Here is a 26,977-nt window from a genome sequence, read left to right as displayed (position 1 = left end):
ACTGCCTCCTAAATGCACTGAGTGAGTGGATGGCAGACTGCGACAAGACCAGTACATTGTCCGTCCTAAAATTCCCGCTTTAATACGGAACCAACAGCGCCCCACCAAAGTCACTCTGAGGTCACGCTTGAATGTCGGAATCCAATCCATCGATCGACTTTTGAATCTTGCCTGCCCATCCTGACTGTAGCCTCGCCGCGTCGCACGTCCAACTGCAAACATTCTCGTTCACCTCTTTCCGCCCTTTCCCCCTCAACTTTTTCGCCTGCACACGACCAACCCCCACATCTTGTTAGGGCGCCCTTCACCACCGGATGGTCCTCTTCTCCTAACGTTGGCATCGATCGGCTCGCGCCAAATCGCGATCGAGATGGCTGTCACTCGTGATACTTACAACCAGCAAACGCTGGGCGCAAACCTTAACGATAAGCTCAATCAGGTATGCACGTCTGCGTTTGATCGATACCATTTCCGCCTGGACTCCAGACACGAGGGCGGCCACACCCGTGGAGTTGACCGTGACACGCCCTCATTCTCACTCGCTCGCGCCTCGCCGAGCATACTACCGCTCGTCACCAGCGAACCCTCGTGCCTGGTCGCGCAGCCGTCGTAGACCTCGGAGAGTGCTAACTTGGTGGTGAACAGTCCAAGATTCTCATGGTTGGAGCGGGAGGAATCGGATGCGAGCTCTTGAAGAACCTAGTCCTCAGCGGCTTCCGCGACGTCCACATCGTTGACCTCGACACGATTGATCTCTCGAACCTTAACCGACAATTCCTCTTCCGACACGAACACATCAAGAAGTCGAAGTCTCTGGTACGCCTCCATGCGATCCGTAATGGCCCCTAACCGTCTCGGAATATTGACTTGGTTCATTTTACGTAGGTTGCGAAGGAAGTTGCACAAAAGTTCAACCCCGACGCCCAGATCATCGCATATCACGCAAATATCAAAGACAGCCAATTCGGAGTCGAATGGTTTCGGGGATTCAACCTGGTGTTCAATGCGCTCGACAACCTCGATGCGCGACGCCACGTCAACAAGATGTGCCTCGCTGCGGACGTACCGCTAATCGAGAGCGGCACGACGGGCTTCAACGGGCAGGTTCAGGTCATCAAGAAGGGCGTGACTGCTTGCTATGACTGTAGCCCCAAGGATACTCCAAAGTCTTTTCCTGTCTGCACCATTCGCAGCACACCTAGCCAGCCCATCCACTGCATCGTGTGGGGCAAGAGCTATCTTCTAAAGTAAGTTTTTCGCCGGCGGCGGTAACCAGAAATTTTTGCGGAAATTTCTATTAACGCTTCTCGCCTATATAGTGAGATATTCGGCACTAGCGAGGATGAATCCGCATTCGACCACTCCGTGGACGCCGATAATGGTACGTTTGTAAGCCTTGTCGCTGCATACATGCGTTGTACCTAACAGAACCGTCTAGCGCAAGAAATCGAAGAGTTGAGGAGGGAGTCGGCGGCTCTTCGAAAGATCCGAAATTCTGTCGGCACCCCGGAATTCCCCCAGATGCTCTTCGACAAGGTTTTCTACACAGACATCGAAAGGCTACGCTCCATGGAGGACATGTGGAAGTCACGAAAAGCCCCGGACGCGGTCAAGCACGACGATCTTCTGAGCAAGGCCTCAGAGGCGCTCGCCGCGAAGGACTCGCTTCTCCACGATGGCCAAAGGGTGTGGACTCTAGAGGAGAGCTTGGTGGTATTCCGGGATAGTTTGGACCGGCTCAGCAAGCGAGTTCTGGAGATGAAGAAGAACAAAAAGCCCGAGGACCCCGAGCCCATCATCGCCTTTGATAAGGATGATGTGGACACGCTTGATTTCGTAGCGGCGAGTGCCAATATCCGGTCAACTCTCTTTGGTATTGACCGGAAATCGCGGTTCGATATTAAGCAGATGGCTGGAAATATTATTCCTGCTATTGCGACGACGAATGCCATCGTTGCTGGATTATGTGTACTACAGGCGTTCAAGGTTCTCAAGGGAGAGTATGACCAGGTCAAGGAGGTTAGTAGTACCAGCACCGTTGCTATTTTCCTTATTCCTCCCACTAACTAGCCGCCTTTCAGGTCTTCTTAACGCCTTTCGCTTCCGCCCGACTCCTTGCGAGTGACAGATCTCGCGCGCCAAACCCCAATTGCCCGGTATGCGGCACCTATCAGACGAGCGCCTACGTCGACATGACGCGGGCGACTCTCAACGATCTTGTTGAGGACTTTGTGAGGCTCGGGTTGGGTTATGGTGACAAGGAGTTTATTGTCAGCAACGAAGTTGGCATCCTCTACGATGTTGATGAAACGGAAAACCTCAATAAGAAGCTGACTGAGCTTGGTATGTACTTCTTTTTCTCCCCTTTTTATCCTCTTTGGCGTGACCTACTCGTTCTAACTCTTAAACAGGTATCCACAAGGACTCATTTTTGACCATTGTTGACGAGGACGACGATGACCCCTTCGTAAATGTCCTGGTCAATATCCAAGATTTGTACGTCCTCCCACTCTTATCAAGGCACGATCCCTCTTGGCCCACAAGCTAATAACCGACTCTCTTATAACAGGAAAGAACCCGATGAAAAGCCAATCAAGGGTATCGCCACGGACCAAGCTCCATCTATTCCCAGGAAACCCAAGGCAGAGCCGCCTCCAGAAGCCGTAATAACTAACGGAAAGTCCGGCGCCAATGGAGTCCATGCGACCGAGCTCGATGCCGCGAAGTCGCTCAAGCGCGCCCGTTCTGACGATGATGACGATGTGCTAGAGGTTAAAAAGGCCAAGACGTCGCAAGTGGACGTACCGGACGACGATGTCGTCATTATCGAGGACGAGGGCGCGATCTTGATCGACGATTGATTGGAAAGAGACGCGCAAAATTTGTCATTTTCAAAAGAACGGCCTTGAGGCTGGGCTCACACGAGACCAACGCTCAATCCGCCGTCAATGTTGAGGATACAGTTGTTTGCATAGCGGTTCGTCGCCAGGAATAGGGCGGCGTGCGATACCTCGCTGGGGTGGCCATATCTACCGAGAGGAATCTGCTCTGGCTTGATGGGGATGTTTCCTACGGCTGGATTTTTTTGTGGAATCATGTGTATATTAATAGACCTGTACAACAAGGAGGAGAAGGGCATTAAGAAGGGCGAGAAAGGGAAATGGGTACGGCATCGGTTTTGTTTTTCTATGGGGGATGCATACGGCAAGAGGCAAAGGGGGGCTGATGTGTGAGAAGAAGAAATTGGTTCCACTTACATTCAGTCATTCCGGCTTGGATGTAACCGGGCACTAGGCAGTTGACCCGGATGCCGAGGGGGCCTAGCTCTGCGGCCAGAGATCTAGTTAGACCTGGAAAGTCAGAGGGCATGATTAGTGTGAGTCTTGACGGGCTGCGGCGTGTTGATCTCGAGGTCTTCACGGAACTTGCCTATGATGCCGGCTTTGGAAGCGGCGTAGACGGAGGAACCACGACCGCCGTGAGTGCCGAGGACACTCGCCATGTTGATGATGCAAGCTGTTGTTTGAGATTGAGTTTAGTTTTTTTTCCTACAATGTATTTAAATTGTGTTGATTTTTTCCCTCTCCGGTTCTTGACTTACAATCGGGTGCGGCTCGCATCAAGGGCCGAGTCGCGGCCTTGCAGGCTTTGATGGATAGTGAGAGGTTAGATTCGAGGAGCCTCTCGATTTCATCGTAGTCTGTTTTGAAGAGGAGGCTGGACTGAGGTATTCCGGCGGCGTTTACGAGGACATCGATCTTTCGTTCAGCCTATGCAACATTATTAGAGTGGCTCAAGAACGGTTATACTTGCTCCCAACTTGGGCGGGCACATCTACGAGAAGGACGGAGCTAACCTACAGCAATGATATCCTTAACCTCGCCTCCCTCACGACCTACGACAAGGTATCTATGGCTACTCTCACCGGTGGCCGTCTGATCTACGCTCTTACGGTTTCCAGCCGAGTCCGCTTCTAGATTTTCGGAGGCACTTGAGACCACGGCTTGCAAGGCCGCCCGGAGCTTGTCCTCGTTCCGGCCGAGTAGCGTGACGCGGGCTCCGGCGCGAGCCATGTCGGCGGCTATGGAGGCGCCGAGTGCTCCGGAACCTCCGGTGATTAGGCAGTGGCGGCCATGGAGAGAGACTGTGGGCCGGAAGGGCTTTGACGCTAAGGAAGCGGCGGCACGGACGGAGGCCATGAGCGTGAGGGTAATTGGGCGGACTGGGATTGGGTGAGAGGATTAACTTGTGATGAGCAAATGGAAAGGGGTACGTGGTGAGATTATGACGGTATTGAGGCGTGAGCTAATTGAATGAATGAAAGTATGTTGGCGGTTATTCCGGGTCGTTTTCATATGACGTGCGGTGCTGTGATGAGCTGGAGTTTTGTAAGGAAGCGAACTGTTGAACTTTCACAAGCTTCGATGCTATGAACTTACTTTGTGGGAGGATCGATGGATTGATGGATCAATCAACCCATTCGCTCCATTCCAATTTGATTCGGGTGGGTGCAAGCTCGAATGAGCTCGATTGGTGGCGTCACAGGGCGGCGTTGAGTGGGCCAATCCACCTGGCGGGGCCGTTTTTCAGGGGTTCAGCACTTGACAAGACACTGCAACACACTGTGGGAACGCTGGGCGTGGGCCGCAAACTGGTACTTGGCCACTAAGAATTGGCCCAAGATCAAATGAAGCCTCGGTGCCAAGCCGAGGGAACTCTGTTCTCTGTTTCCTTGGTGGGAGCGAGGAGCGAAGCGAGAAACACGCGGAAAACATCGATTATTACGCAACAATACGATCTCAACCGTACAATTGTACATGCAGAACCCTCTCAATCTCGACCTGCACAATTGATATTACTTCATAGAACGATTCCGCACCACCCCCTCTCCCCAATTCCCCCTCGTTTCGACTCCCTCCGCGCCCTCGACCTCCTCGAATGCGACCCCCCTTTCTTCTTCTGTCTCGAACCGCTAGCTCTTCCGACAACGAACCGTGAATGTTATCGGCTATCCACTCATGACTCTCGCCGTCCCCGTCCCGCATTCAGCGCCGGGAGCGCTCGACAAGATCGCGACAATTGAGGATGTTGCCGCTGCGTCGAAGAAGGATGGCGACGTGCGCACGGCGCCGGATGCGGGATTGAGGAGTTTGGACCACTGTACGTCTTTGTTGAAGGTCTTCGCGAGACCTTTCTTACACGGCGAGAATTCACGTGTGACAAGCAGGAAGGCGCTCGAAGGAGTCCTCGTCTAAGGCACTGCGTCTTTTCCGAGGGTTCTTTGGCTAACAAGAATCGCGCAGACAAAAGAGCGCTTCCGACCTGGCGGTATGCCGTTCGACAGTTCCTCCTCCCCATTATCCGGTGGGAGACGCCGTACCTGGCCTATTTCCAGGGCGCGGTTCGAACGCCGCTTCTCGATAGTTACTTTGCCATCACCGCAAACCTTGGTACCCATACGTTCTACATGGTTGGCCTTCCTCTACTATTCTGGTGCGGTTATTCGTCGTACGGAAAGGCGTGAGTAGATGTTGGTCCGCATGCTGTTAATACTTGTCTGCTCTAACATTCTTTTAGACTTGTCCATGTCCTCGCATCCGGCGTCTTCTTCACCGGTTTTATAAAAGACATGCTCTCGCTTCCCCGACCCTTGTCTCCTCCCCTACACCGAATTACCATGACCGGATATGCCGCCTTAGAATACGGCTTCCCGTCAACCCATAGCGCCAATGCCGTCTCCGTAGCAGCGTATGCGCTCCTCCTCCTCCGAGACCCCGAAAACACTCTCTCCGAAGGCACGAAGACGGGCCTCGAATACCTCGCCTACTTTTACGCATTTTCCATTGTCATTGGCCGACTTTACTGCGGCATGCATGGGTTCCTAGACGTAATATTCGGTTCAATTCTCGGCCTTTTCATAGGCGTCGTCGAGTTCTACTACGGCCCTGAATTAGATCTGTACATGTACAATAGTTCGTGGTTCGCGCCACTCATCGCCACTCTCATTATCATTGCCCTGGTCCGCATACATCCCGAGCCTGCTGACGACTGCCCCTGCTTCGACGACAGCGTCGCCTTCGCCGGCGTCGTCATCGGTCTCGAGTGCGGCACGTGGACCTATGGCCGAACGGCCTGGGACCCTTTCATCGGCCACGCTCACGGCCTCCAATCCATGGACGTCACGAAGCTCTCCTGGTACATCCTCCTCGCGCGGCTCGTCATCGGCGTCGCCATCATCTTCGTCTGGAGGGAAGTCACGAAGCCGGCGCTGCTCAAGTTCCTGCCGCACATATTCCGCGTCATCACGCGCGCCGGCTGGATCCTGCCGAGACGCTTCTTCAAGCCCGCCTCGCAGTACCAGACGGTCTCGCCGAAGCTACGGCTCGATAACGTTTTCCCTGCTGTTTCAGACCTGCCGCGCGTGGTGGAGAGTATGCGCCACCCCAACAGCCGCGGCAGATCCGTGTCTGTCGGTCCGCAGAGCGCCGCTGATGCGTACGAGACGCTCGCCTACCGTGAGCGGAGGAGGAGGGAGAGCATCGGAAGCAATGGGAGCTTGAGGAGCAAGTCGAGTCTTACGGACTTGAAGGAGAAGAGCGGCGGCCACGAGGAGGTAAATAAGGTGCACGAGACGAGGCAGAGTCTGCTGAAGCAGTACGAGAGCATGATGGGTGAGGGCGAGGTGCTCGTTTCGCGGACGGGCGAGAATGGGAAGGTGGATGTGTATGCGGCCAGAGGGGACGGCCTTGATGAGACGGAGATGTTCTCGAGGCTAGTGAGGCCGCGGGTGAGGTACGACGTGGAAGTTGTGACCAAGTTGGTGGTCTACGCAGGTAAGAAAGACTTCTCTGACCTGCATTGTGGGAGATTGAAGCTAACAGTGACCGCCCCTAGGCATCGGTTGGTTAAGCACGTCGATTATACCTGTGATCCTAGAGCTCATAGGCTTGGGCGAGAGCCACCTTCGCTAAAGGCCCCAATCCTTCGTCAACTCTCTTCTCTACCGCTCCTAGCCGCCTTTCTTCTCGCTATTTCCTTTTCGGCGCACATTTATTTCCCTTCTTCTACTTCTTCTTCGTTTTCTTCTTCTTCTCTGTCGTCTAGTAATGACCAGGATTTGCAAGGGGTATATATGGAGACGACTTTTTAATCTCGGCCTTTTTTCTTTCAAAACGTTGATTCATACAGCTTTTTTATCTGTGATGAGATAGACGATGTTCCTGAGACGCTACGTTTTGCTGCTGTGGGGGTTGGGGGTGGGATGAAACTGGATACTCTGGAACTTGATATGATAATCGAAATCTACATGACATCTTGCTTGGGTACGGGGCTTTTCCGATCGATGTGAATGTCAAAGGACCTAGCTGGACCGTGGCCGGGCTGTTCTGTCCATCACTTGAGGTTCCCTGCACGATCTTGATCATTGGCAGGTGATGGAGCAGGATGACCTAAGCGGGATTCGACAACCCGGATGGTACAAAGGAAAACAACACGATTCAAGCATCATCATCGATATTATAGCGACGACAGGCTTTTCCTCGACAGTGATGTGATTAATGCATCAAGAAGGTACCTCTCTTTCATAACGACGACTTCAGCTTCAGCACTCGCGATTATCATCACAGGAAACAAGGGGCTTACGAGCTAGGCAAGGAAGGACATAGGCTAGCTACAGACTGACCGACCATTCACAATCGCTCCTCAGGGAAGGGGAGTGCTCTAATAGTATGGTGCTCTTTGTCAAGGCGACATTACTCGGTGATCGTAGGACAAGTGGGAAGTTCTATCTCGTTCCTCCCTGGCAGATATGAAAACAAAACTAAAAATTCGACCTGCTTGTGACGTTGAAGACGCCGTTGAGAACTCTTCCACGATTATTCGTCTACGATATGATATGCATATGAGTGTACATGAGTACTAGCGACCACCGTCCGAAGACCAAGCGAGTGGCAAGGAGTCAGTAGCACAATGCATGTTTTTCCCTGGCTGCGGCTCAGGTTCCGCGGCGGATCAGCGATGCCACGCGATCCGACTGGATGGCCCATTGTCGGTGAGAGACTTGCGTGCGGGGGAGGATGAAAGGGGGTGGGAGATAAGGTGGCAGCAAGATCTTATCAATCAGTTCGATCTTTGCTGTTGTCGCCGTTTTACAGGGGTCGTCGTCGGCTATTATTGTCGACTTGACTCCTCTTAGGATGCGGTTTATCCACTTCATAGTAACTATTTTCAAAGGAAGTAGACTCGGGTGTTTGTCTCTAGCGAAGAGAGGAGACAGTCGCAACAATGAAGGCAATGCCTTTGAGAACAACAGCTATGCCTCTTCGGAACCGGTTCCAACAACCGCCCGTGTGGTGTCCCTCTCCAGGCGTGTTAGCCTTGAGAGGCGCTTCTTCTTCCACGGTTGATCAAAGGTCTCCCTGCGAAGTACGAAGGAACGAACGGCAACCCATCAATCGATCAACTCCACCATAAAGTCCAGCCTGCTCTATCCCTATTTTCTCCCCTTTTCCTCGTGCTTGAGTCGAGAACTCCAAAGGGTCTTAGCGTGCGTCAGCATCTGCCCATGATCGGACCATTTTTTGATCCCACCCCTCCAAACAGGGTAAAGAACAGCAACCAACATAAATCCGTTCTCCGCAAAATGATGAATGAAGGAACAATTGAACAACCCGAATCCCAACGATTAAACATCAAATAAACACGGACAATTGTTGACTCAGCATAAAGCCAGGAAAATACGCAGTAAAATAGGGTTCCTTTTTGACAGGAGCGATGCACAGATTTGAGCAATGATATTCGAAAAGACTTATTGAAGACTAACGTCACTACTTCACTACTTCGCTGTTCTCGTCCTGGTGGCGGTTCAGTCGGCTCCGTATACCGTGTTTTTAAATTATAGCACTGTATATTATACTCTCCGAAACCTTACAAAATAGGCAACAATTTGCTGGGAAGGGAGTACTGTTAGAGTATTATACAGTGCCGATTTCTTCCCCATACCCCATCCTTGGCAACTTGATTTCTCCGGCAATATTCCCCAGACATATCAATTAGTGGACTTCGTACACTGCACCCGACGTTGAAGCCTGCCGCTATATTCCACTGCTGCATTCTGTATTTGACTCCTGCAACTCCATTTTACTTCACTCCACCTAGACTTCATCTCAAGTTCCATTTGATCGTTCCAATTAATTCCTGCCAACAAAAAAAACTCCGAGGAACGGGAATACAGAAGGCTGAGGATTGTGCACAGATGGACTGGAGATTCAAGTTCAGCTAACCTCACAGTCTAACACTGCCTTACGTTCCTCGTTTTACAATTCCGCCCTCGTCTTGGCTCCTGCTTCCCATCATTTACTGGAGTAAAAGGCGACGAATATCGAACCACAACCCCCGTCCACCTCTCACCACTCTCCCCCCCGACAACCGTCACATGCAGCGCCGGAGTCCATCCCATCGGCCTCTTTTCTAGAGATGTCGCCCGAAGCAGATTTGGCGTCTCCACCTGCCGGCGGTGTCGTCGGATCCGACTCGGCGACGACTGCCGCTGCCCCCCATGTTCGATTCGACGTTGACCCGCAGCTCGTCGGCGATAAGACAGATCCAATGAACCACGATGCGGACCCCGAAGAACTCCCTGAAATCCAATGCGCTAAGCCTGAGCCGGCTCAGCTGCCCTCCTCGCCAAAGCCGAATGATGCGATCAAGATTGACGTTGAGGATTCGGAATTGAGCGACCTTGACGACGATGTCCTCGACGTCCCCATGTCCGACGCTCCTCCTGCCGAGAATGCACTTCCACCTCCACCTGTTGATGATATCGGCGAAATCGTACCGGACCATTGGTCGGGGACTGTCCCTGTATTCAAGCCGACCATGCACCAGTTCAAGGACTTCAAGCTCTTCGTACGACGCCCCGCCCCCTCCACCCCAACGTACCGCTGCCCGCCGAAGGATGCGTAGAAGTCGCTAACACTTTTTATGACACTAGATGACCAAGGTCGACTCTTACGGCATGAAATACGGCATCATTAAGATCATTCCCCCCCAAGAATGGAAGGACGCGCAACCCAGGCTCGACGAACTTATAAAGCAGATCCGAGTCCGAGACCCCATCAAGCAGGAGATTATGGGCTCGAACGGTGCCTATCGCCAAGTTAACTTTATCCATGGCCGAACATATACCTTGCGACAGTGGAGGGAACTCTGCGAGCAGAGCGAGCATCAACCACCCGCCCGCCGGGGTGAGCGACGAATGAACCGTGAGCGCCCCAAAGCCGCACCTCGCCCCAAGCCGGCGCCCAAAGAGAAGGAGGATAATACTGGCTCGTCTACACCAAAGAAGCGCGGCCCCGGCAGGCCACCGAAGAGGAAGAAAGGTGCCGCCAATAAGCAAAAAGCGACGCAGAAAGAGACCCCGATCGAGGACCGACCCATGACCCCAGTTTCAGATAAAGAGAATGTTGCTGGGAGCGAGATACCGAAAGAGGCACCGCCAACACCAGTAAAGACCGAAGGCCCTCTAGAGGGCGCAAACGCCGACACGGCCATGTGTTCTATAGAGACCGAAGAGGACCACCAATCTACGCCTATTCGACGAACGAGCCGTGGGGATCAAAAGAACAAGTCGAAAATCCAATCTACTTCGGCTCGCCGCAAGTACAGCCGTCGTGAGGGCTCTGTCATGATTGACGAGGAGCACTTTAAGGATTTCGACTACTGGATGGACGTTTCCGAGTTTACTCCCGAGCGGTGCGAAGAGCTTGAAAAGATCTACTGGAAGACACTTACCTATGCCCCTCCCCTTTACGGCGCAGACTTGATGGGCACTCTGTTCGACGAGAAGACCGATATCTGGAATCTCAATAAACTCCCAAATCTGCTGGATGTCATGGGCACCAAGGTCCCCGGTGTTAACACGGCCTATCTCTACTTGGGCATGTGGAAGGCCACCTTTGCCTGGCATCTTGAGGATGTTGATCTCTACAGCATCAACTATCTCCATTTCGGTGCTCCGAAGCAATGGTATAGCATTTCCCAGGCTGATGCTCGGCGCTTCGAGGCTGCGATGAAGAGCCTTTGGCCCACCGAAGCCAAGTCATGCAACCAGTTCCTAAGACACAAGTCTTTCTTGATCTCGCCCTCACACCTCCTCAAAGACTTCAACATTACGGTCAACAAATGCGTTTCGTACCCTGGCGAATTCGTCGTTACATATCCCTACGGTTATCATTCCGGATACAACCTTGGCTACAACTGCGCCGAGGCCGTCAACTTTGCGCTGGACTCGTGGCTCCCCATGGGAAAGATTGCCAAGAAGTGCGAGTGCGCCCTCGCGCAAGACAGTGTCTGGGTCGACGTGTACGAGATTGAAAGGAAGCTGAGGGGCGAATCGACGGAATACGAAGAGACCGAGGATGAATATGGTGAAGAATCGGACGGGGAAGACCCTTCGACTCTCCCGACGCCGCCTGACACCACTTCCCCCGTTGGCAAGGCGCCTGGCCGGAAGCGAAAGCGAGCCGCGGACGGCAAGGTACGAGAGCCGAAGCCCAAGAAGATCCGCCTACGGCCCAAGTCTACCAAGGAGGAGCCTCCTTGCTGTCTCTGCCCCAACAATATTCCTGGAGCGGAAACTCTGCCAACGGAAGATGGCCAAAAGGCACATCGTATGTGTGCGCTTTACCTGCCAGAGCCGTACATCGAGACAGTGGACGGCACAGAAACCGTGATGAACATAGCCGGTATCGTAACCAAGGAGCGCAAGGATCTCAGGTGTCTCTTCTGTCGATCGAAGAGGGGCGGATGCGTGAAATGTTCGCACAATATGTGCACGAGGTCGTATCACGCGACCTGCGCCGCTGCGGCTGGCGTCTTCGTCGAGGAGGGCGAGGTGCCGGTCTTTGGTGAGGATGGCACCGAGTATAAGGAGGAGGCATTTGAGTTTAGCTGTCGGTTCCACAGGACGAAGCGCGATAGGCGGCTGGACGGTGACCAGCTTGAGAAGGATGAGCGCGTTCGCAAGGCGGCTAAGGCGCTCAAAGCTGGAGATATTTGCCAAATTCAGTACTTCAAGGGAGATATTTTCGCTGGTGTGGTGGTTGAGAATCGTCAGGAAGAAGAGATGCTCTTGCTTGATGTCATTCCTAAAGGGTATGTATTTTTTCCGGACTCCCCTCCGCTGTATTGCTCGGTCTTCTAACGCATTGACGATGTAGCGACCGTGTTGAATCCGAATGGAAGTGGCTGCTGCTGCCTGACCCCGGAGATTACCGGCTTCCCAAGGCATCGGCTAATGCGCTTCCTCTACCGGCTTCTCAGAAAGCTAAGAAGGAACTCAACGCAAAGCGTGCCGCCGATGAGACGCCCCGCAAGGACGCTCCGTTCGCTCCCGGCTACACATGGGCCGAATTCAGTTCTCACGATCCCGTCAACCCTGTTCAGGCCAAGGTCTACATATCTAAGATGGACACACTGTGGCACTACCTGGGCGAAAATTCCACCGATGCCAAAGCCCAATATACTGACGACCTGACCCGGCGCCAGCACAACCCCAAGAGCAATTTCCTGGACACTATTCCCAAGCCGCCGAAGCCGCCGAGGCCGGCACCGGCCGCAAATATGGTTGGACAGGCAGGAGGGGCATCTGTGCCACGACCATATACTTATAAACCGAGACCTCCGTCCGGGGCCGCGATGCATAGCGGCGTGGCTCCCAATACACATCCCCGCGGACCCACCGCGACATCCAGCGGTGGTGTTGGGCTTGGATCGGTGCTACCGTTTGGCACGGATCCCCGATTCCGGGTGTCTGGATATCAGCCTCAACATGTTTTCAGCGCACATCAAGCACCGCAGCTAGCTAGTGCTCCCAACCACGTGGCTGCAGGTGGAGCTTACAGCAGTCCTGCCACCAGCCAACCTCCTCAACACATATACCGGCCTCAGTATCAAACTCCGTCGGCTCAGCCCCCTAATCCTTATTACGGCAACCACGGTGGTGTGCCACCATCCCCCGGGGGCGGCCGAGGGTACTTCCAAATCTCCCAGTGGTTTCCTCCAGGCTATGACCCTGGTAGGGAGGCGCATCTTCAACTCCAGCGAGCTCAAGCAGCTAGGCTTCTCGCGCAACAATACAGCAACCCGCCAGTCATGAAGAGTAATACCGCGACACCGAATGCTAGGCCAGCCGCATCGTCGCTGCCATCGACGCCAACCTCTGTGGGCGGTAAGCCAGGGTCTGCTGCCCAAGCGAAACCGCCCAAGCCTGGGACCGCGCAGGCAAAGGTGAAGGCGCCTGAGAAGCAGCCAGTGGCTCATGCGGTTCCTGCAAAGCAGACGCCCGTGCCCCTGCCTGCTAAGTATTTGGCGGCTATTGGAGCGTCGCAATCGCCTCGGCAAGGGGGACAGGGGACGACGGCGACACCGACGCCACCACCACCTAAGCAGCCAAATCCCGCTGCGCAACCAGTGCAGCCCGGACCAGCTGCATCTGCAATGCCTAGCGTGCCTGAGATGAACGCCAGTCAGCGGAAGCCGCATGTACAGCAGCAGCAGCAGGTAGAGCCTCAGACACAAGCAGCTGCGCCTCTGGTTTCGACAACGCCGGTTCCTCTTCCGCCAATTCCTTCCATTTCTCGGCCGAGCTTCTCGGCTTCTCCTGCGGTGGGATCGAGCGGTGACCCGAAGGTTGCTCTGCCTCCTGTCCCTGCTGGTGCCTTTGGCATCCCGAGCCTGCCGGCAGAGCCACCTGCGTCGTCGAACCTGCCGCCTGGGCCAGCGCCAACACAGGAGGTGAAATGTAACAGTGGCACGAGCCCAGAACTGGCAGATGTTCCGGCGGACTCGTCGTCTTTTGTCGAGAAGATGATGGTGAATCTACATTCGGCTAGTAGAAAGGGCTCGGGTGAATCGTCTGCTTAGTTCCCTCGTCTGCTGCATTGCCTATAATCAAACCCCCTCCCAGTCTCTCTCCCATCTTCCAACACCACTAGTTGTGTACATTTTTATATGTATAGCCTTTTTACTAGTCTCGTTCTGTTCGAAAGGGCAGGGAAAGGGAGAGGGGGGCTGTAAAACAAACGAAGAGAAACGAGAAAAAGAAGAAGTGAACTTGGAGGTTGCATGGCGTTTAGGGGATTCCGGGAGGGAAGGGATCCAGTGGAATAGCATTATTAATGAGGGATATCATGTATCAGTATACCAACAGGGAGGAAAGGGATTTGTGGAATTATATTATCGTTTTCCGTTGCGTATTTTGTGACTCGTGTCTTTCTATCCCGAGCTGTTTTGATGGAGTGTCTCTTCTGCCTCTACTTAACTGAAGGAACATGTCTGATGTGTTATGATATTGGTATTGAGATCCATTCTAACTGGTCTTTTGTACAAGTGAGAGGAAATAAAGCAAACCGAAATATCAATCTTGAATTTAAATGCCTTATCCGCCCGCCCAAAACTGCGCTACTATTATGCAGAAAAAGAAGAAAGAACAAAAGGAAAGAAAAGAAAGGTCCTCTCAGCTCCGTTACTATGCAAAAACCCATCATCAAGTCCTCTATATCTCCGAAGTAAAGTGGAAAGAAAAGAAAGGGAAAAAAAAAAAAAAAAGAAAGAAAGAAAAGGAACATCTATTTCTTCTCGAGGGTGGCAGTTTGGTATTTCTTGCCTGTACCAAGATCAGTAAAGGTGAAAAGCATGAAAAAGGAGAAGGGGCCTCGACTCACCCTTATACATCAAAGAAAAAGCCGTCATATCCTCTCGAGCGGAAACCTCGAGAGAAAAAGCAACATTGGAGTAATACCACTTTCCATCGAGGCCGATACGGCGCGGGAGTTCGGCGGGAGGAGGAGGGGAGCTGGCGAGAGGAGCAGCGAGGCAGCAGAGGCGCCTAGTTTTAGCGTCGCGGAGGAGGGGCGGCGGGGAGGAGGATCTCACGTCTACGTAGATCGTTGTCGAGAGGATCGGGGGCCGGATGAGGGAGTAGGGAAGGCTTGTCGTGAAGGGGATGATTTGGGGAGATTCGGGGAGGAGTTGGCCCTGGTGATCGTCAGTAGAGAAGACGAGGGTAAACAAGTGGTAGAAAGGAAGAACTTACACGTTTAAGGAACCAGTTCATGACGCGAATCTTGTATCGGCCTTCCCTCGCACACCAATATCGTCTCTCCCGCACATCCCCATGCATCTTCTCGTCAAAAACGACCTCGCTCTCCACTCCGTAGCTAACCCTCGCTCTAACCCCCTCCTCCTCTTCTTCTTCCTCTTCTTCGTCTCCGCCGAGCTGTTCCTTCTTTGCAATCTCCAAACCCCTCATAACAGCTCCTCGAGCAACAGCAGACCACCCATCCTCTGGCCTAAGCACCTCCACACCATCCCCAAGCGCAATCTTCACCCTCTCAAACAAATACGTCGAAGCAGCGAAGCCACCCACCAGCAACACGGCGCTCACGGGCCCGCTCTTCGTAGCCGCCACCTGTTCCTTGACTAGCTTTATAGTCTCCAACACGACCGGTTCGAAAAGCGTCTTGAGCTCCGAGACGCCTAGCGAATAGACCCCATCCACGACGCCCAGTCTTCGCGCCTCCTCGTCGTCGCCCAAGGGCATGGGCACTGGATACGTCGTCGCGGGCGGCGTGTTCACCTCCAACCCCCTCTTGGCCACCCTCTCGAAATAATCCATCGCCTCTGCGAACACGCCGTCTGTGAACCCCGGGTGTTCCCCGAACTTGAGCTTCGCGTACTTCCCGAAACGCATGTTCACGAACGCCGAGCCGCAGATCGCTCCGCACCCCGGCGCTGCCTCGACGAGTTCGAGGGGGTGGAGGTTCGCTATCGTGTAGCTTATTGCGTCGACGGTGCCGCCTCCTGCGTCTACGACCACGACCGTGTCGTTTTTCTTCAGCGTGGGTGGTTTCTTGTTGTTGCTGAGGGAGGCGAGGGCGGCGGCCTCGGGTTCGGAGATGATGTGGATCGCGCTGGTGGGCCCGGAGGATGTGGAGGAGGAAGAGGGCCAGGGTGGCGAGGAGAGGACGGAGCGGAAGGCGGTCGTTATGGCGGTTTTGGCTTCTTCGCTCCATATTGCCGGCACGGTGACGACGAAGGAGAACCGGGAGGTGGAGAGGGTTTGGAGACCGAGGGTAGAGGCGAGGTGGTTGAGGAGGGAGGTGAGGTAGTCTTTTACTAGGACGTCGGCGGAGCGGCCGCCAGTGATTTCGGCGCCTGTGGGTTGGCCGATGGTTGGGAGGTTGGGATCAAGGTCTCTTATGTGGTGTGGTGAATGAGCCGGTGAATATAAAAAATAATAATAATGAAATAGAATACTGAAACTTGGAGGAGAGATACATACAGTTTGAACCATTCGAGGATTTCGTGCTGCGGAGCATCCAGCGGGATATTAAACCCCCATTGCGTCTGGCTTCCTTCGTATCTCAGGCGCGTTGGGACCTTGGCCGAAGTGATTCCGCGCCCGAGCCCGAGCCCGTCGCCGGTTGGCCAGGCCGTGAGCGTTGAAATGCGCTCCGGGTCCGTGGGCCGGGCCCGATGGGGTGTTTCGGCCCAAGCGAGGCCGGAGAAAGTTGTGCCGAAGTCGACTCCGACGATTATGTTTTTCGTAATGGCGGAGGGCATATTTTATGAGCTGAACGATCATTTAAAGTTAGTTTATTTGGGGAGAGGAAAGAAAGGAACAGGAATGAACCAGGTGGAGGCGGCTTCTGTATCACAATCCAGGTCACATCGCAGCAGCAAGGGCGCTTCCCAGCGCACTCGGCAAGGGCCCGATCGATGCATGCAGGAAGTGCAGGAGGTGATTGATGAGATGGGGGATGCATCTAGGCATGCAGGTGCCCAGAGCGGACGTACATGGGGAAAGGGGATCTATATCTCTTAGAGGCTGGTTAGTTGGATGAAGATCCGCCATATGTAGAAAGGTAATTGGAGTATTTGTTTGTCTTCATATTTATATTAAGTGGTTTTGAGGGTGAGGAGAGAGATCAAGAAGGCTGATACCAATATAGTGGAGGGAGTAGAGGCTGGGAAAGCATCGGTCTTTCAGGTCTCTTTTTGGTGAGAGTTTGGTATGAGGGTCTCAAGTTGGATGTCGGCGTGTGAAAATTATATAGGTGAGATCAAGGGCAGAAACCGAGAGAGAAAAGAGATGCGGGCTTGGAGGCGAAAATACTAGATGCATGCGGTGGCGTGTAAGGCGGCGACGGCCTCAGAATTAGGATTAAGACGGCATCACAGAAGTCTCAAGAGTCGACAGCGGGCAAAAAAAAAAAAAAAAAGAAAAAACATATTGGCCAGGCCCTGTTTATCTGGCAGGCGTAGATGCTTCCCGGCCAGCGTTCAAAAACAGGCGGTGTGTTGTGGTTCGTGGGACCGAGGCGGTCTTTTGGGTGTCGGGCAGCTAAGCCACGTTAATAGACATCGTGGAGACAAGCGGACGGATCTGGATAGGTCCAGATGCAGGGCGGCCACGTTGGCAGCGGCGGAGTGGAGATGCTATGCGTCTGTCTGGTCGTATGAAATGCGTGGCTGGTCCTCTCGAGTCTTGGGTATAAATGGGCCATGGTAATGAGCCTGGGGACTTGCCAGGGTCCGATTGATTCGCTCTATGCCATTCATTCATCGTTCATGGAAATCCATCGACTGCTTCCTCAAGCGGGTGCACCGAGTTGGCGGGAAGACGTCGAACCGGATTGAACACAACATCTCAGGGGGATAAGAATATCTTGACCGATTCCATCAACAAGTACAATCAGTCCTGGCGTGCCTAGAAATAATAGAAACAACAATGAACTCCTCTCCTGCTTCTTCCTTTTTCACTCGAATGGAACAGTGAACCAACCAAGACGCCTCGACAGCGATAATAACAGAGAAACCATCCCCAGAACTCCTTCTATCACAACTTGATCCGAACAAACAAAAGACAATAACACAATGCCGAGTCTATAAACAACCTCACCCTCACTCCAATCTCTCGTGGGGTCCCGGAAATATCAATCGGGAGCTTAAAAATACTGTTCTCTGCCAACAACAAAATAAAAAAAATACTTCACTCTCTCACTTCTTCATATTGTCGGGATGCCACGGACAAAAGCCCCGGTGGACACTATTGTCCTTTGCTAGAATCTCGCGGTGGTCGGCGCCGCATTCGTAGCAGAACTCAAACTTGCATTTGGTGCCTGTTGTCGTCGAAAGATAATGAATGTTTCAGCTGGTGCTTTTCGGTCTCTGGTGTGAAATATGTTCCGGGGGAAAGAGAGGAAGGCATCCCGAAGTAGAAAGAGTAAAAGATAAAAAGAAAAGAAAACAAAAGAAAGAAAAAGAAAGAGTGAGGGAAAATGTAGTTCGTGAACGTTCCACTCCGTAACCGGTGGTGGAATCGAACAGGCAAAAGGCCATCAGGACGTGGGAAATAACAAATGAATGTGAATGAAGGACTTCGTCAGTCCAATGGAACGGGTGTCGAATGGATATCGCCGGGGAGGGATAGACGAGTGAGCGTCGTTTTCGAAACGAAGGAAAACTACGCCTCGTCCTCTTCTTCCAGCCCTTTACACTTGTAGCTGTGGCCTTTACGCCATGGGACTGCGCAGCCCCAGCAGAACTCGTAGGCACACTTGATGCCTGCCCCAAACAAATCCGTCAGTATAAACCTTTTTGTAGAAGGGGAAGAAGGAAATCCACCTCTCGTGTGTCGTCTCACATCTGTCGAATCTTCGTTTCATCCACAGACTCCAAAGAAAACCACAAGAGCACACAAAGGAAAGTTGAAAGGGGATGTGTGATAGTGAGACCCGAAGGAGAAGGGGGAAGAAACGGCTCAGACGAGCCCCGAAGAAAAAGATGTTTACTCACACTTCATATGAGAGCTACACCTCCAAGTCAGCACCAACCCATAGAAGAAAAGATGAGATAAACGGAAACTTACCAGCCGCGGTTCTTCTCAATCGCCCATCCACACCCAGGGCAAGGCTTCGTCGTATTCCGAATCGTAACCTTACTCCTCTCCTCCTCCCTCTTCCTCCTCGCCGCAACCCGCCTCGCCACCTCCACCGCCTTCTCCGCCCTCTTCCTCTGCTCCCTCTCCCTCTCCCTCCCGTCCCTCATCATCCTCCTCATTCGCGACGCCGCCTGCTCCCCAGCCACGAGGCCCTGCGCCACGGCGCGGTCGGCGTCGATCTGCCTTCGTCGGCGAACGTCGAGGGGCGCGTCGCTCTCGAGCCGCGACTTGAAGTTCTCCGGGTCGGCGAGGAGCCGGTCGTACTCTTCGCACGTTAGGTTCTCGTGCCAGGTTACGTTGTGCTGGAAGCAGGAGCGGTGGCCGCAGTGCAGGCAGGTTACGATGGGGTGGTGGGTGCTGGATTCGTGGATTTGGCCCGAGCCGCAGCCGGAGGTGCACCAGATGAAGTTGGTGGCTTCGGACATGGCCGAGCGGAGGGCGAGTTCTTCGTATCTGGGAGACGTGGAGTCAGTAGGTGTGAAGACTAGAGGCAACAGAAAGAAGAAGAAGATAATGGGGAAGAGAGATATAAAAAAAAAACGTACCGCGAGAACGTGCGCTCATCAGCATACTTCTGAATATCAACATACTCGAGATGCTCACCGCACTCGGGACAGTTAATCTCCGTCCACAGCTTATTGTTCAAGTCGATGCGGATAGCCGTCTGGACGCACTCGAGGCAAGTGGTGGGCGCGTGCTTGCAGGTGGTCGTGATGGAAGTGTTGGGGAACTGGTCAGGACCTTTGACTTCCGCGCAAACGATGCACTCCTGCTCGTCGCTGCGTTCCGGAGCAATCGTTCGAGAGTTGGAAATAATTACACTGCCATTGACGGGCTTCGTGTAGCGTTGGCCAAAACTACATGAGGGAAGTGAGAAAAATACGTTAACAACAAAAGAGAGTAAAAAGAGTAGAGAGTCCAACGACTTACCTGTATTCCTCAGGATCGACTTCGGCTCGAACCTTTGGCATCGTACGGCCAATAGACATTGCCTCCAAATCAGCCCGGGTATCGAGGTCCGCTAAAGCACGAGCAAACTCGCTCTTGGGCGTCCTGACAAGCGGTACACGGAACGGATTCTCCGTACCATCACCCGATGGCATGCGATCGGCATCGCGACCCCGAACATCGGTTCTGGCCCAGACCATACCATCTCGAGATGGTGAGGGATCACCGAGAGCACCGCCGCGAACATCGCGCCTAATCCGAAACGGATTCTCTGGAGCATTTCCCGATGGCACGTTATCACTGCCACGGGCACGGGCGTCGCTGTTGGTTAGGAACTGATCGCTGGTGTCATCCCTCAACCCCAACACACGGTTACCGCCAGGAGGACGAAATTCGACGCGGAACGGGTTCATCCTCTGACCCTGCTCGTTAAAGATTCTTCTCGGACCACCCTCCGTCATGGGCGCACTGTGGTCATCGTCCCCCACAACCGTGGTACCCTCCAGAACACCATCCTCGCGAGATCGGTGTGTGTCATCGGAAAAGATAAGAGAAGGCGGGACCATACTGGACGTCTCACTGGTCGCGCTTTGATCCTCGAGGTCCTGGCCCTCAACAATAATGCTGGACGCTCTCGTCGTCGTCGCCACAGCGGTGGACGACTCTCCAGTCTTGGTTCTCTCGGAGGTATTGGGGAAAGGGGGCATAGCAGAAGAAAAATCACCGGTCAAGGGAGTCTCGGTCCTCGCCATCAGTGGATCCACGTCCCAAATGCTCTTGTTAGGAGCCTTGTACGCCGAACCCGTCGTGCTGACTGTGGTGGCTGGTGATGGCTCCGGGGCACTGACGGGGCGGGTGGTAGATGGGCCTTTACCTTTGTTGGCACTGGCGGTAACGTTGGCCTCGCCGGCCTTGACGATGGAGATGGACGCATCCGCGCTGTCGACTCTCGTGATGGTGAGAGGCGGAGGGGGAGCCTTAGCTTTGACGGATGGGGACGCCATGGCGGGAAAAAAAAGGCAAAAGAAGGGATAGGGGGGAAAGGTAAGAAATCCTAAGCTAAACTGAGTTAGTTTCTCTTTCTCGTATGGCTATAACGCCCAAGGAGAGCTTAGGAGATTCCAGCAGATGGATTTGATGATGCGAGCGCTGCAGTGGATAGAAGTGAAAACATACCTTTGAGGCACTCGCCTTTGGCTCTCTTTGTACAGAAACGTCCTTTAAATACCGACTAGGGGGATTGCCTGTCGAAGAACAAGTTAGAACCAATTCAGACTTCAAGTATCGTAAAACTCGATAGCAGCAATAGAGAAATGAATGTGACCTGCTTCCAGCAAGAAAAAAACGAAACTCACTTTTTCGACTCCAGAAGGAGGGCCCAAGCCTTGACGCCGTCCTTTTACTCAAACTCACCACTCTCTCGCGTTCGATTGACCAATCTGGGTCTTGAGAGAAAGCCTCGCCGCCAAGAAGGGAAAACCAGACTTGAAAGCCTTTGGGAGCTCAAGCTGCCGCGGTCGACGCTCGAAACGGGATGCGGATCGAGTAGAGAGGGTGAAGAAGAAAAGAAGGAGAGAAAGGGCAGGAAAGAAAAAGAAAAGACTTTTCTGAGTGGAAGGGATGGGACTCAAACCTTTTTTTCCTTTTTTGATTAGTCGTTATGCTTGTTAGAAATAGAACTGTCGATGTTGCTATAGAAGGATGCTTGAAAGATGTTAAGATGTAAAGTTGCTTTGTGAGGGTTGGAGTCGGAGTCGTGATGTGATCAAGGCCACGGTGAGAAGTTCACCAAAGAGTTGTATAAGTGATCTCCACTGGAACAAAGGAAACTGCAATGAATTAGCTATAGTAACAATATCCAGCATACAATGAATCACTTCAATCCAGTAATTTTCTTCATTTAGCTGAGGAAAGAGGGTGGATGGTGCCTGCGTTAGAGCTTTGAGCTTGCTCTTCCCCTCATCAGGCAACTTGACCTTAGATGCCCATTAACACGAAGTCATAGTGAATCACCGCCACGGTGGTGCCACGCTGCCACAGCATAGGGGCAAGATAAAGGCCTAGTTGGTCAAATCGATAGACCTCGACCTTCTATCATTGTTGGCTATCCGCCCGAGGACTGACAGGCGAACCCATCTTAGGATTGGGCGGCAGGCCGCCTTGATGGGGCAGAATGGGCCTCCTGACATCCTCTGCAAGCCTGTACACGTGTATCCTTGTCAGTTCTCACCTCTTGGTTCAGGGTGGAGATGCTGGAAACTCTCTGAACCTACCGATTGGACTAGCTGTGCTTCCTGCAGATAGATATGGGGACCATCTGCAGAAGAAGCAGAGACAGATTCAACTCGTTCTCCATGTATTCCTGTATCCATAATACCTCTCTAATGAGTCTACATACAACGAGGGACATCCTCTACATCAACGACCTTCCATATACAGAATGAACTCCCCCAGGGGATAAGTCATGGATAGCATACAGGCGGGCAAAAGAGAAAAGAAGAACAAGAATCCAAAACCCCCACAAAATAACAATAGCATCAATCAAACCGCCCTCACGCCGAAGTCAACTCCTCCATCCTCCTCTCCAACTCCGGTACCTGCCTCAACAAAACCTCCAACTCTTCCTTCTCATCCTCCAGCTTCAACCTCCTATCCGCATCCAGCTTCGTAAAAACATAGTTCCCCTGCCCGTCAAACTGCAGGATCCAACTATGGTACTTCCACAAGCTCCGGCGGTGGCTGACCGTCATGAGCGTAATGTTAAGCGCCTTGGCCCCATCATACATGGCCTTCTCGATCTCGAGCGTCACGCTACTCGTGCACTCATCGAGGATGGCATATCGCGGCTTATGGTAGAAGAGCCGCGCCATGGCCACTCGCTGCTGCAGACCGCCCGAGAGCACGTCGCGCCACTCGGCCTCGGCGTCCCACCCTTCCTCGTAGAGGCCCACGAGATGCTCGAGGCCCAGCGACGCGAGGATCTTGTAGAGGTCGGCGTCCGTGACGCCCTTGGCTCGCATGGCGCGCAGGCTGTCCGGGTAGATGATTTGCTGTCGGAGGGATCCGCGGCTGAGGTACGGTCGCTGCGGGATGTAGAAGATGTCCGTGAAGGGGGGTTTGTATACCGTGCCGCCGTAGACGGGCCATAGGCCGCCGAGGATGCGGAAGAGGGACGACTTGCCGCATCCGTTGGGGCCGACTACGAGAAGGTGGTCGCCTTGCTTGAGGGAAAAGGAGAGGGCCTTGACGAGGACGTCGCCGTTGGGAGAGATAATAGGGCTAGAAAATACCAAAGTTAGCATCGAGAACATGCCCGCTCAAAAGAGAGAAACCGCAACTTACACATCGATAAACCGAATGTCCTTGCTTTCAACGACGGTGCCTCGCCCCTTGAGCACCGCCTCGTTATTCTCAGTACCAGAGCTAGAGACAAGCTTCTTCTCAAAGTGACCGGCCTGGATGTCATCCATGACCTCGAGAAGAGACGCAACACGAGAGGTATAGCCCGCTAGCTCCATAATCTCCCTATAGGAGAACATGATGCGGCCAAACGCATCCGACGCCGACAGCAACATGCGCCGGTTCGTAACGAAGCTCTCGGTCCTGTCTCCCATGTTCATGGCAACCTGGCCGGGAAGCTTGATGAAGACGGGCATACTGCAGAGGATGAGGCCCAGCGCGCCCCAGAAGTACTTGATGACAAAGTCTTCCATGAATCCGTGGTAGAAGCGCCGGCGGAGGATGTAGTTTACATGCTTGATGAGGGTGAAGTAGCCCTTGTCGAGCGTGTCCTTCTCGGCTTCGTGGCCGGCATACAGGGCTACTTCTTCGCTGTAGTCGATTAGTCGGGAGTGCTGGAAGCGGAATTCTCCCTCGAGCCTGGCCTCGTCGGCAACGTATTTGCCGAAGGGCGGTGTTAGTGCCCGCATGACGTTGGCGGAGAGCTGGACGAGGAGTGACATGAAGACGACGCCCTCTCCCCCTACGCTGCGAGAGAGCGAGTACGTGTAGATGGTCTACGCAATGGGAGGGTTAGCAGGTGAACGTCTCATCGGGACCGGAAAGTACGGGAGGGAGGCTTCTTTCATACCATATCCAAGAGAGGCTTGGCCAGATTGCTGTACAGCTCAGCCAAGCTGTTAGAGAACTTGGCGACATCGACAGCAATAAGCTGATCGGGATTCTTTATCCGGTCATCCAGCGCCGACAGTCCGTAGAAGGTGAGCTGGGACAAGTACTTGTCGTGGATAAACTGCGTGAGTCTCGCCCTGTACTTCAGCGACAACTCGGCTTGGTGATAGGAGAGCTGCGACCACAAATGTTAGCCAGCCATCGTTTTAAACCGAAACCTCACGCCAGAGGGAAGGACGCTTCGGAAGGCTTGCTCACCATGGAATTCGTAAACGTGGCGGGCACCGCAATAAGCATCCACCACACAATCCTCATCAAAAACTCCCTCCCATTCCCCTTCACCAAACTCTTCACAATCGCACCATCCATAGCCGCCACCTTGACACTAATCAGCGTCCTAACCACCAAGAAAAACGAATGGCTAATCAACAGCCTCGCCTCCTTGCTCCTCCACCCAGGAACAACAATCCTCAACAGCCTCAGCAACGACCGGAAAAACTCGCGGTTCAGCTCCACCTTCTTGCGCTTCTTGCCGCCATGCGCGCCCTCAGCAGCAGCCTCACCGGCATCATCGCTGATGGAGACGGTCCCCCGGCGAGCTGTTCGCTGCGAGGCTTCGCGCTGAGAGGCTGCTTTCTGCTCAGATATCGCATTGCGCACGCGATTGACGAGTGCGACGAAGAGCGTGATCCATACGGCTTTGGAGATGCGGCTTCGGTTGGCGAGGTAGAGCTTCGTGAGCGTGGTTATTAGGCCGCGGATCGTGCGGGCGTGGCCCGAGAGTTTGGATTGTACCGCCATGGCTGCCGCGCTGGCAGGGGGGCGTAAAGGAACTGTGATGTTATGTGCGGGAAGAAGTCGAAGGTTTTACTTGATGCGAATTTTTGCGCGATCACGATTCGGCATGCGTGGGAGCGGCAGACCCGAGGTTGCCAATTTGAGTCGTCTGAGTGTGACGCTGGCGGGTTTCACGAGGGTGCTCTAGTCCGCCAGCGAAAGCTAGATTATTTCGTATAGAAGCGGCGTCCTTGTGGATTAGAATTAGATTAGACCATTGGGGTTGAAGGCATTCGGTCGAACCTATTCATCTCCAAGCTCGAGAGTGGGCAGATGGATGTAGGAGAAAGACAGCCTCTGACTTTCTGATTCACGGAGGGAAGAGACGGAACAGGTCAGCTTGTCGAAGCTTCAGGTTCCCATTGCAATGTCGCCTTCACAAGCAAATGGAAGTCAAGTCACAGGTTCTCATTCGTCAGTTTCGCCGTCAACCCCAGGAACGATCACGTTGAATTTGCGTCTTGGCTCGACCCGCCACTGTCCTCGGGCGATCTAAGCAAACGGGGAACCGAGCCACCCCAGATTCTATCCATTCTTCCAGCATGTGATTCAGCGTATACCAAGGTTCACACCACCTTCCAAGCTTGGAATCTGACCGACCCGCCCGTGGTTTAACCGGCCAATGAGGGCTGCTTATTAACAAGCCGATGATATCCTTGTTCTATTGTGGCGGTGACTGCGTCCGACGCCTCAAGTCGAAGCCACGAACGCGGGGTAGCACAGTGTCAGTTCTGGTTTTGCACCTCCTTTTACAAACAACTTTTTCTTTTCTTTTTTTCAGGCAAACCCCTCCAAAACCTCCCCCCACTTCGCGCAGCGTTTTCAACCATCTCGTTTGTCCCTCACATCGAGTCATCAACGAAGTATTTTCTATCCTCGCCACCCATCTCCCCCTCCAACCGAGAAAGAGACGAAAATCCCCCTCTCAGCGCCAAAAATGTCTGACGACGAAGAAATCTCCGTCTACGACGAGATCGAAATCGAAGACATGACCTTCGATGCCGATCGCCAAATCTACCATTATCCCTGCCCATGCGGTGATCGCTTCGAGATTTCCCTCTACGACCTCCGCGACGAGTCTGACATTGCCGTCTGTCCGAGCTGTAGCCTCATGATTCGCGTCATATACGCTCTTGTATGTTCTCCTTCCCTGGGCGCGGGGCATGTTTGGGCTAAGTGTTCGTATAAGACTAACTTGTTCCGCTTTAAGGAGGATTTACCGCCGGAGCCATCCACCGTCGACTCAACCACCGCCACCGCCGTCGCTGCTTGAAACAATGGAAAGATAGATTATTTTCCAAAGTAATTGGCGTAGCAATAGGTGAAACCATCTCGCCTTTGCACGCCCTCGTTGCGAGAAACGCCATGAGCCCTATGGTAGTCGATGATTTGTGCTCGGCCGCATTGTGCCTGAGACGCCGGGATCACATCTCGCGGTCCCCAGTATCCGCCAGGCTACGGTTCCGTCTAAAGCACGCGGCCAGGCCTGCAAATCTCGGCGTCCGAGAACCAAGACGCCTGTCTGCTCAGCATCCCTAGCGTGAACGAAGCGCCACCGCCATTCACCAGAACACGAAGGTGACGACTCCGTGTTCTCCGGATGGAAAAGACAACCTCACAGGATTCTCACTAACTACACAAATTTAAGTCCTGTAAGGCTCTATGTCTTACACTCACCTATCAGAGCAATAAAGCGGCGTGCCGAGCCACAGCTTAGACACAATTCCACAAGATAGTGCCGCCGATGGTCTCTCGGAGCGGTTGTTAACTGATCTTCTTAAACGACTTAATTGAGAAAATCGGGAAGCCATACAGCAGTAGCGAATATGGTCTATTAGAGGCACCCTACTGGAACTGTTACTAGAGGATGAGTAGAACCATTTTCACTTACGAGTTGGTGTGAGACCTCGGCTGTTGAGGCTCTCAAGCATCATGGGAACCACTCCAATCGCTGTGAGCGCGTCGTCGGGAAACCATGCCTCTCTATGTAAATCGATAATATATGTTGTCATATCCTCGCAAGTACCCTGGCCGAAAATATCTCGTAAAATTGAAACT

General features: G+C 53.2%; 8 protein-coding genes across 8 annotated transcripts; 4 read left to right on the top strand and 4 right to left on the bottom strand.

The window, feature by feature from the left end:
- Window positions 1–370: 370 nt before the first annotated feature.
- SAPIO_CDS0942 (uncharacterized protein) lies at window positions 371–2,861 on the top strand (the record flags this gene model as incomplete). Its single annotated transcript, XM_016783618.1, has 8 exons — window positions 371–439; window positions 646–816; window positions 886–1,247; window positions 1,320–1,381; window positions 1,439–2,019; window positions 2,082–2,343; window positions 2,412–2,496; window positions 2,570–2,861. The coding sequence occupies 8 exons, from the start codon at window positions 371–373 to the stop codon at window positions 2,859–2,861; spliced, it is 1,884 nt and encodes a 627-aa protein (XP_016645892.1).
- A 56-nt stretch (window positions 2,862–2,917) lies between these two features.
- SAPIO_CDS0941 (uncharacterized protein) lies at window positions 2,918–4,199 on the bottom strand (the record flags this gene model as incomplete). Its single annotated transcript, XM_016783617.1, has 5 exons — window positions 2,918–3,075; window positions 3,258–3,324; window positions 3,389–3,516; window positions 3,602–3,770; window positions 3,861–4,199. 5 exons carry the CDS (start codon window positions 4,197–4,199, stop codon window positions 2,918–2,920), a joined length of 861 nt encoding a protein of 286 aa, XP_016645891.1.
- Window positions 4,200–5,018: 819 nt separating this feature from the next.
- SAPIO_CDS0940 (PAP2 superfamily protein) lies at window positions 5,019–6,971 on the top strand (the record flags this gene model as incomplete). The annotated part of the gene is made up of 4 exons (XM_016783616.1): window positions 5,019–5,160; window positions 5,304–5,520; window positions 5,578–6,833; window positions 6,895–6,971. The coding sequence occupies 4 exons, from the start codon at window positions 5,019–5,021 to the stop codon at window positions 6,969–6,971; spliced, it is 1,692 nt and encodes a 563-aa protein (XP_016645890.1).
- Window positions 6,972–9,474: 2,503 nt separating this feature from the next.
- Window positions 9,475–13,923, top strand: SAPIO_CDS0939 (uncharacterized protein; the record flags this gene model as incomplete). The annotated part of the gene is made up of 3 exons (XM_016783615.1): window positions 9,475–9,906; window positions 9,992–12,153; window positions 12,219–13,923. 3 exons carry the CDS (start codon window positions 9,475–9,477, stop codon window positions 13,921–13,923), a joined length of 4,299 nt encoding a protein of 1,432 aa, XP_016645889.1.
- A 704-nt stretch (window positions 13,924–14,627) lies between these two features.
- On the bottom strand, window positions 14,628–16,623 carry SAPIO_CDS0938 (Hsp70-like protein; the record flags this gene model as incomplete). The annotated part of the gene is made up of 4 exons (XM_016783614.1): window positions 14,628–14,665; window positions 14,724–15,036; window positions 15,095–16,256; window positions 16,343–16,623. The coding sequence occupies 4 exons, from the start codon at window positions 16,621–16,623 to the stop codon at window positions 14,628–14,630; spliced, it is 1,794 nt and encodes a 597-aa protein (XP_016645888.1).
- A 1,903-nt stretch (window positions 16,624–18,526) lies between these two features.
- Window positions 18,527–20,955, bottom strand: SAPIO_CDS0937 (uncharacterized protein; the record flags this gene model as incomplete). Its single annotated transcript, XM_016783613.1, has 5 exons — window positions 18,527–18,627; window positions 18,859–18,872; window positions 18,932–19,456; window positions 19,549–19,860; window positions 19,934–20,955. The coding sequence occupies 5 exons, from the start codon at window positions 20,953–20,955 to the stop codon at window positions 18,527–18,529; spliced, it is 1,974 nt and encodes a 657-aa protein (XP_016645887.1).
- A 1,548-nt stretch (window positions 20,956–22,503) lies between these two features.
- On the bottom strand, window positions 22,504–24,883 carry SAPIO_CDS0936 (ATP-binding cassette sub-family D member 1; the record flags this gene model as incomplete). The annotated part of the gene is made up of 4 exons (XM_016783612.1): window positions 22,504–23,230; window positions 23,294–23,967; window positions 24,042–24,257; window positions 24,341–24,883. 4 exons carry the CDS (start codon window positions 24,881–24,883, stop codon window positions 22,504–22,506), a joined length of 2,160 nt encoding a protein of 719 aa, XP_016645886.1.
- Window positions 24,884–25,856: 973 nt separating this feature from the next.
- SAPIO_CDS0935 (uncharacterized protein) lies at window positions 25,857–26,192 on the top strand (the record flags this gene model as incomplete). The annotated part of the gene is made up of 2 exons (XM_016783611.1): window positions 25,857–26,054; window positions 26,130–26,192. 2 exons carry the CDS (start codon window positions 25,857–25,859, stop codon window positions 26,190–26,192), a joined length of 261 nt encoding a protein of 86 aa, XP_016645885.1.
- Window positions 26,193–26,977: the final 785 nt, after the last annotated feature.

Source organism: Scedosporium apiospermum, assembly GCF_000732125.1.
Source record: "Scedosporium apiospermum strain IHEM 14462 chromosome Unknown SEQ_SAPIO_0044, whole genome shotgun sequence".
Lineage (NCBI taxonomy): Eukaryota > Fungi > Ascomycota > Sordariomycetes > Microascales > Microascaceae > Scedosporium > Scedosporium apiospermum.
This window is presented reverse-complemented; position numbering and strand designations above follow the sequence as displayed.